A 9471-nucleotide genomic window follows, 5' to 3' on the forward strand; every position below is an offset into this window, starting at 1 on the left:
TATACCCTGCTGAGGTCCATTTCCATCCAAAATCCTGCCCTCCCCAGGCTCTACCTCTCAAATCTACAGGTATTTCCCAACCCAGAGTTGGCAACCGTGTAATTGGCTATGGAACCACTTTCCAGACTCTTGGAACGCAGAAAACATGGCACAGGAGGAGGTGCTTTTCTACCTTAGCTGCCACTGCATAGCCCCAAATTAACATAAGCCAACCTCCAGGCAGCACCTGGAGATCTCCAGCTATTACAACTGATGTCCAGATGACCAAGATCAGTTCTCCTGGAGACAATGGCTGCTTTGGGCAGTGGACTCTATGGCATTATACCCTGCTGAGGTCCCTCCCCACCCCTCTTCTTCCCAGGCTCTACCCCTCAAATCTACAGGTATTTCCCAACCCAGAGTTGGCAACCCTGTAACTGGCTATGGAACTGCTTTCCAGACCCTTGGAACACAGAAGATATGGCATAGGAGGAGGTGCCTTTCTACCTTAGCTGCCACTGCATAACCCCAAATCAACATAAGTCAGGGATGGAGGGAACCATACCTGTTACCGTGAGGCTGTCCTCCCATACTACCCACTTGGGGCAGCAAAATGACTTGAGACAGACCTGCCTTATAGCTAAGCAGAAGGAAATAAACATGGCTCACCTCCCTCTATTTTCCCCTTCCCTCCGCTGCCCCACCAGCCACAGCTGGGACACTCACTTGGAGCTTCCTTCTAGAGCTCGTTGTATTTCTTCCCACAACGGGCCTTACTCCTAGTAGTTGCCATAATTGCAATTATAGTATTAGTACTGGGTGATATGGATAAGAAGCCCCCATTCTCTTTTCCCGGGTGCCTCCCCATTTTTTAACAGGATGATTTGTTGTATCCCCCCCCCCCACAACTGTTGTGGAACAGAAGTGCAGCTTCTCTGGTGTGGACAGTCCACGTACTGCTATGCCCGGGAATGATGTTCATTTCAACACACCTCAAAGGCAGGTGTGTTGAAGTGCCTTTATGCAATTCTCCCCAACTCCCATCTGGCTCTTCCAGTTCACTGTGACCCCCCTGCATGACTACAGCTGCCTTTTCCTCATTGGCATTAGAGTGACCTTGAGGAATGGCCCAGTTTTGTAGCTCTTTGTAAAGTTCAGAGCAGGGAAGTGACGGCTGCCACAGCCCCCATTTTAAAGTTTCCACTGGCACTATGCCATTATTAAGAATCGGTGCCGTTTCCCAGCATGTGGTTTTTGAGGAGAAAATCTGAATCTGAGAGGAAGAGTTTCGGTTTTCTAGCTGCCGTTATCTGAGTGCAGTCTTATTGGGGGGGGGAGGGATATTGGGTTAGTGAACTTGATGCTTAATAATAGTGCAACGAATAGTGATAGAATGTCAGTGTTCCCTCTAAGCTGTTGACTGCTGTGAGCAAAAATTCTGTTTTGTGAGCCAAAAAATCTACTAGCATAAAAGTTATGAGCGTGGCTATAATGGAGAATTGATCCTGGGGTATTTGGGACTCCCCCCCCCCCCGTTTTTGGAAGTAGAGGCACCAAATTTGCAGCATAGCTGCTGGTGCCCCCCCCCAATCCCAAAGTTTCCAAAAGATTTCTCCAAGTTGTGCAGCTTGGAGAAGGCAGGCATTTAAAGGGACAGTGCCTGCCTTCTCCAAGCCATGTGCCTCTGCTCACCTCCCCCCCACCTTCGCCACTGTGGCTAGTTTAGCCTAACAGGGGCAGGTGTGCCCATCCAGTGTTAGGCTAAACTGGTTGCAAGCTTTTTCAGCTATCTCTTTCGCCCCCCCCCCCCGGAAGCAGAGGGGAGTGAAACTGGTCCCTGAAATGGCTGCCAGCCATTTAAACCTGACAGCTCAATGGGTCTGCCCATCAGCTGTTAGGTTTAAATGGCTGGTAGCCATTTAACCCATCCATTTTGCTCCCCCTGCTTCCAAATAGGGGGAGAGAAATGGATCGTTGAAATGACTTGCATCCAGTTTAACCCAGCAGGTGTGCCTGTCTGCTGTTAAGGTAAACTGGCTGCAGGCCTTTGTAGCGATCTGTTTTGCTCCCTCCCCCATTGTAAGCCATGGTCAGAATAGAACTGCCCTCTCTGCAAAGAGGAAAATTCAGGAGGTCAACGATTTTAGTGGTGCAATACCTGTTGACAGGTCTTTTCTGCATTCTCATTTTCCTCACTTGTGCGTTCCTGTTGCTTCAGGTTTTTTTCTCTCTTTTTCACACATATTTTGCTCCCTCTAGAGGTCGATTCAATATTACATCGCTTCATGGCCAGCATAAATACCTGCAGTTTAAATCTGCAGGGAGATGTGCTGGACACAAAGCAATATGCAATTGACCACTAGAGGTAGCAAAACAAATGCAGACCAAACCCCCCCCCCCCCCAAGCAACAGGAACACACAAGTGAGGAGAATGAGGATGCGGAACAGCCCGTGTAGATCTTCCAGTGCAATGCTGCTTGCAACTTATTCGGGAACAGTGTCAACTAGTTTGCAGAGCATGGCCCCAATGCAGAACCAGCCTTTAATGCACAGCAAGCAACCCTCCCCTTCACATTCTCTACCAACAGCAAGTTCATCCTGAGAAATTAAATCCTCAGATATTTTGTGATATATTCATCTGTCTGGGAAAACAGCAGATAATTCAAAATTTGGCAACAAACCTACTGGAAAATGTCTCCCCTACTCCCCCATTAGAATGTCATTTTCACATAGTTACATGAAGTGTATGCACAGGACTTGGTAACCGTACACATAATGGTACCGACTGGTGCATAATCATTACAGCAGATATAGCAATGCTTTTCTTGAGGCAAGGGTAGATTCTTTCCCCCATTCCCCAATTCAAAGGAATTTCTCTTGTAGCTCCAAAAGATGGTCACTACTACCTACTGGGCCTAGACAAATGAGGTCTTGTGCCTGATGGTCATTTTTTGAGTTAATTGTCTTCTAAGCATCCAGTTGTTCCTTTCTGGTGCCCTTCCCTCCCCAGCTCTTGCTGAAGAAAAAAAGAAATCCTCACTGCGGCTGTCACAAATGATTTATGCTGTTGAGCGTGGGGGCTCAAAATCCCACAATGCCTTGCAGCCAGTCCTGTAAATCATCTCCTCCAATCTGAGCCCAGTTCGAGTAATTAACACCAGTCAGGCTTAACTATATATGAAATATCACACAAATGGAAAGAGACTCATTTCCAGAGATTTGACTCAGCTAATTTAAAACCAGCACGTTGGAACAAATGTATTATTGCCCATGTGGATGTGAGCTCATATATCCTAGCAAACCAAACATTTCCCCTTGTAAGAGACATCTTATTAATGTTCTAATGGCCCCAACTCCTCCGGGAGCAAATATCCCTATTCGGGGCAAGGGGAGCCTCAGGGGCGGTGTGGCTCCTCCGCTCCATTCAAGGGTGGTTCTTAGGAAAGGTGGATTATCTGGACCCATCTCCTGGGAGCCTCTCTTCCATTTCTACCCTGCCCTTCCTCCGAGGAACTCAGAGCTGGGTGAATGGCCCTTCCCTCCTCCTCCATTTTGTTATCACAACCAGTGTTCTCTCTAAGCTAGCTCAGTTTTCTAGCTTCTGGCGCACACATTTTTGTCTCCGCTCAGGAAGGATGGGGTTCGAGAGCAAACTGATTTACACAGCAGCCAGGAGCTCACAAAGTAAGATTTTTGCTCACGATACTCCGCAGCTGAGAGGGAGCATTGCTCCCAACCACCCTATGAGGCAGGCTGGTCTCAGAGAGAGAGAGAGAGAGAGAGAGAGAGAGAGAGAGAGAGAGAAAGAGGAGGGGGGAGAGAGAGAGAGAGAGAGAGAGAGAGAGAGAGAGAGAGAGAGAGACTGACTGGATTCAGCTTCACACAATGAGCTCAGTGGCACGGGGGGGGGGGGATTTAAACCTGTGGCTCCCCTTGATTCTAGTCTGAAATTTTTATCACTGTACCCCGATGACTTGATGCCACTGGGTGGAGGGAATCTGGCAGGAGCATCCTGCAGCACAAATCCTGCAGTGCTTTGTTACAACACCATGGAAGGTTGTATGACAAAAACTATGAGTGGGACATGGGATGTTATGAACCCAGCTTTTTAAATATTATGCCTCTCTATGCCCAATCTTATATATATGCAGAGTACATCATGCGAAATGCTGGCCTGGATGAATCACAAGCGGGAATTAAGATTGCTGGGGAAAAGATCAACAACCTCAGATATGCAGACGATACCACTCTGATGGCAGAAAGTGAAGAGGACCTAAAGAGCCTCTTGCTCAGGGTCAAAGAGGAGAGCGCAAAAGTGGGCTTGAAGCTCAACATCAAAAAAACTAAGATCATGGCATCCGGCCCCATCACTCCTTGGCAAACAGAAGGGGAAGTCGTGGAAATAGTGACAGACTTCACATTCCTGGGATCCCAGATCACCGCAGACTGTGATAGCAGCCATGAAATTAAAAGACGCCTGCTCCTTGGGAGGAAAGTGATGGCAAACCTAAACAGCATGATAAAAAGTAGAGACATCACCCTGCCAACAAAAGTCCGCATGGTCAAAGCAATGGTATTCCCAGTAGTCATGTATGGCTGCGAAAGTTGGACTATAAGGAAGGCCGAGCGCCAAAGAATAGATTCTTTTGAACTATGGTGCTGGAGAAGACTCTTGAGAGTCCCTTGGACTGCTAGAAGATCAAATCAGTCAATCCTAAAAGAAGTCAACCCTGACTGTTCGCTGGAAGGCCAGATAATGAAACTGAAGCTCAAATACTTTGGCCACCAATGAGAAGGGAGCACTCACTGGAGAAGACCCTGATGCTGGGAAAGATTGAAGGTCAAAGAAGACGGGGACGGCAAAGGATGAGATGGTCAGACAGTGTCATCGATGCAATGAACATGAAGTTGAGCAAACTTCAGAGGACGGCAGAAGACCGGAAGGCCTGGCGTGATCTGGTCCATGGGGTCGCGAAGAGTCGGACTCAACTGTGCGACTGAACAACAACAGATGCCCAGTCTTGGCCCTCCGTTGTTCACCATGAGATCAGATGCTGGACTGAATGGATCACTGGTCTGATCCAGCAGGGCTTTTCTGATTCTTTTAAAAATATATATTTTAATCATAGTTATGTGTGAAATAACAATGCCATATTAAAGTGCAATTCTTGCAACCATTAGTGATTCCATTCATCCACCCCCCCACCCCCGTTCTTACGATTCATTATTTCCTTCAACTTGTTCATCATAGGAATATTGTGAGATCAGTTTCTGATAACTCTGACTCTGGGTTATAAGAACAGGTGGGGCCAATTTCCTCTCCTCTTAGCCGTTCTCCACCCTTAGTCACAGATTTTACTGCAACGGCAATAAGGTTCCACCTGGAGGTCTGTTGACCTGTGTATCCACTTCTGTGTATGTTTTCATGGCCATTCTTCTATGCAGAGGAACTGTCAACCATATTTACTGTATCTTTTCCAATGTCATTCAAAGTGCAGCCACAAAAGGATGAGTTTCATTGGGTTCTTTTAAGCAGCGCAATTTGTTCAAGTTTTGTAATGCTCCAAGATGTGAATGTTTTGACATGCAAATTGTTGCAGAAATGCCTCCAGATTTTCCACTTCAAAACAGGCTGAGGAAACAGCCAGAATTAATATAAATGTTAAATATCTCCTATGGCTACAGTTATTTTGAGTTTATCAAATTAGTCCCACCGGGACTGAAGGGAGCCAGATTCACTAAAGGGTTTTCTCTCGATCCCATACTAGAGACTTCAGTTAGTCTGACAGCCGGGGCTCTCAGCCAGGGCCATTTCACCACACAGGCACAGCAGGCCATTGCTTGGGGTCCCATTCGGAGGCAGTGCAGGGGAGAGAGCCATTGCTAGACAGGGAGGAGGCCTCCAGCATCGCCTCCTAAAGAGCCAGTGTGGTGGAGTGGTGAAGAGCAGCAGATTCTGACCTGGAGAACTGGGTTCGATTCCCCACTCCTCCTCCACATGCAGTCAGCTGGGTGATCCTGGGCCAATCACAGTTCTCTCAGAGCTCTCTCAGCCCCACCTACCTCACAGGGTGTCTGTTGTGGGGAGGGGAAGGGAAGGAGATTGTAAGCCACTCGGAGAGTCCGAAAGAAGAATGGGGTATAAATCCAATCTCCTCCTCCTCCTCCTCCTCCTCCTCCTCCTCTTCTTCTATTCGTTTACTGACTTCCTCAAAGCAGAGGTAGCAGAGAGAGGGGAAATAAAAAAAAATCCTTAAACAGAGTAAGATGCCTCAGACTTACGGTGAGAGTTGCTCTATTGTGGAAGGTCCAGTTTTAATAGATAAGGTCCAATCCACAATTAAATACTTTGCGGAAGGGAAAACACCAGATGCTCTGTTCAGTGCATTCCACTCTGCCTCGCGGAAGGATCAACACTGCCTTTCATAGAGTTATTGAATGCCAATGAAGGTTATTGGAATTGGAATTGGATCAACACTGCACTTTGTTAAGAGCATCACTCTGTCCCGAAAGGGGCCCAAATGGAAGCTTGGCCATGTAATATGTTAACATTAAAATGTAAGATGCATGGAAGCGTTCATCATTTAGACCAGTCTCTTTGCTTACCACTAGCCGTGCCAGTTTCAGGTTGAGAAATTCCTGGAGTTTTGGGGCTGGAGCCTGTGGAGGGTGGGGTGCAATGCCACAGAGTCCCCCCTCCAAAGCAGGCATTTTCTCCAGGGGTCTGGAGATCCCTGGTAACTCTGGGAGGCACCAAGGCCCCACCTGGAGGTTGGCAACCTTACTTACTATACCGACTATGAAATCATAACATCAATACGGAATAACAGATTAGGGGAGGCAAAATGCAGCAGCAACAAGGCCAAGCACTCAGGCACTGCTAAGAGAGAGGAAAGCATCATCCTTTTCTCCCAGGCAACAGAAGACAGCCTGAAAGGCCAGCCGCATATTTGGGACAGAACCTCTGCTCAGCAAGACTTGGCAACAGACTAGATTTTACACTTCCCATATGAGACATTAATGGGGGGAGTGACAGAGCCAGGGAAGAAGTGCTTAGAAGGTAAAGTTGCATTGTATGGAATCAGACCATTGGTCCATGTTTTGTTGTTGTTCAGTCGCACAGTCGAGTCCGACTCTTCGCGACCCCATGGACCAGATCCCGCCAGGCCCTCCTGTCCTCCGCTGTCCATGTTACCTCTGTAATAATAAAGTATTCAATCCACTTAATAGGTGTCCTGTTTAAATTGTATCAAATTACTCCATGGGTTTTCTACAAACGACTAGGTGTGCTGGTTGGCTATACTCTTCAGCACAATCCTGCCATATGCTCAGGCCAGGCTGGAGGAAGCCAAAATTGGCACACTTCTGCATGGTACATGCAGGCCTGTAGCTACAGTGGGGCATCTCGGGGCCTGCCCCCCCAACTTCCTGCCAAGCCCCCCCCGACTTCCCATCCAGCCCCCAAGCCCCCCAACTTCCAATTTTTCATTTTATTTGTGGTGCTCCCTTGGGAGTGTGTGCGGGAGTGCCCCCCGACTTATTTAAAGGCCCCCTGAATTAAAAAATCCTGGCTACAGAATGGTCCATTTTAAGACTCTGAATCCAGGCCTCCCTGTCTCCCTGATACACCAACAACTCATGGCAGCAACTATGACGTAGTCCACGCTAACAGATTACACTTAGGGAAAACTTTAGATGGTGTATTAACTCTCGTGCCAGGGGGCTTAAAGGCAATGCAAAGCAGAGAGTGAAAAAAAAAAACTTTACATACATGCTAGATCAAAAGCAGTGATTTTAATGAATGCTGCTTCTGTGAAATGTGGGTGTCAGACTGAAAGGTGCCACAGAATGAACTGCGGCGGGGGGGGGGGTCTATTCTAAGAGTCTGGGAGTTGGTGCTTTGGTCTAGCTCCAGAAGTTGTCCAGAAGATAGGAAGTGAGTGGGAGAAGTAGGAGGGGTTTCACTGGAAGGAAATAGTGGCCTATTGGATGGGTGTCTAGCAGCAGTAACACAAAGGAGAAGAAGAAAACCGGAAGTCTTGTGGGGAAATACGAGGGAGGGAGAGCAGATGATGGACAAGAATAAATCTTCTTTATTTGTTTAGATAAGGTCCAGTGGTCAGCATTTATTAAAAATCTCTGTTGCAATATAGCTAGGACAAAAAAACTGACAGCTTTATGATGAGCAGAATAGTTTCCCTCTTCCATTGTGCTCTATCATAATTCAGCAACGACAGACAGATCTCCAAGAAAAAGTAGCGGATTGAATAGCTTATCTGTGCCTTTGCGGGAAGTGTAAGATTGGCAATTGAAAGCTAGATGTAAAGAATAACACATTTTTTAAAAAAAATTGTCTGCAATTTTAGACACTCCAGAGAACTCAGACAATGTTTCCATGGCAGACTGCACATGCTGAATGTGGAAGGCAACTCCGGGGGCTCTATTTTTACCCAATCTCTCTCTCTACTTTTTTTTAATGCTTGAAAAATGGTTTGGAGAAGGGGGGGGGGGTTAGTCAGAAAGGCAAGTGAATACTTAAGAAAATAGGTCAACCACCAGCCCCCCCCCCCGGTCAGTATACCTGTTTCTCATTCAGAGATGCATGGCCCCTGGTGCACAGGATGGGAGGAGGAGGAAGAGGAGGAAGAGGAGGAAGAGGAGGAAGAGGAGGGATTGGATTTATACCCCACCCTTCACTCAGAGTGGTTTACAATCTCCTTTCCCTTCCGCTCCCCACAACAGACTCCCTGGGAGGTAGGTGGGGCTGAGAGAGCACTTTCCAGAACTGCCCTTGAGAGAACAGCTCTGAGAGACCTTGTGACTGACCCAAGGTCACACCAGCAGCTGCATGTGGAGGAGTCAGGAATCAAACCCGGTTCTCCCAGATTAGAGTCTGTGCTCCTAACCACTACACCAAACTGGAGAGAGGACAGGGTATCATTACAGACAGTTTTCCATACCACAGATTGACAAGGAAAGGATGCTCCAGCCCCTGCATGATCTGTAGCTCTCGAAGGACGTTCCGGACCTCATCTCTCTCGATGCACTTCTGTTTATTCATATATTTCATGGCATACATTTTCTTGGTGTCTCTCTTCTGGACAATGCACACCTGACGGGTGTCAAAGGAAAAGAAGTTTCACATCAGATCCCCAAAGTGAAAGCCATGTCTTTATTTAAAACAAAACAATTAGAGAGACAGACCACCAGCTTTCTTCTTCCAGTGCCGGGGCTTTAAAAATAATTACTGGATCCAAATCTGAATAAAGAGAACTACATTTGTTTGAAACAGCACCACTTTTATGATAACACAGTTCCTTACCTTCACCTTGGAGTATAGTTATGTCCAAATCACTGAATTTACTTTTTAAATAACAAACTAAATAAAATATTGTGAAAAATTTCTTTGAGGTTATTTTTGAGAATGGCATTAAGGTTGCCAGCCCCCTAGTGGGGGCAGAGGATCCTCCCCACATCTTGTTTCCTGCCACT

The 9471-nt window shown here is 47.0% G+C and overlaps 1 protein-coding gene across 1 annotated transcript in view; it reads right to left on the reverse strand.

Annotated features, from left to right (window-relative positions):
- STK32B (serine/threonine kinase 32B) overlaps positions 1-9073 on the reverse strand; it is a 58433-nt gene extending 49360 nt beyond the window's left edge. Inside the window, 1 exon segment of the mRNA XM_015425776.1 lies at positions 8940-9073. Within this exon segment, the coding sequence (XP_015281262.1) occupies positions 8940-9058 (119 nt within the window). The 5' untranslated portion in view covers positions 9059-9073.
- Positions 9074-9471: the final 398 nt, after the last annotated feature.

The sequence above is a fragment of the Gekko japonicus genome, unplaced genomic scaffold (genome assembly GCF_001447785.1).
Source record: "Gekko japonicus isolate JY-2015 unplaced genomic scaffold, Gekko_japonicus_V1.1 scaffold1905, whole genome shotgun sequence".
Taxonomy (NCBI): Eukaryota; Metazoa; Chordata; class Lepidosauria; order Squamata; family Gekkonidae; genus Gekko; species Gekko japonicus.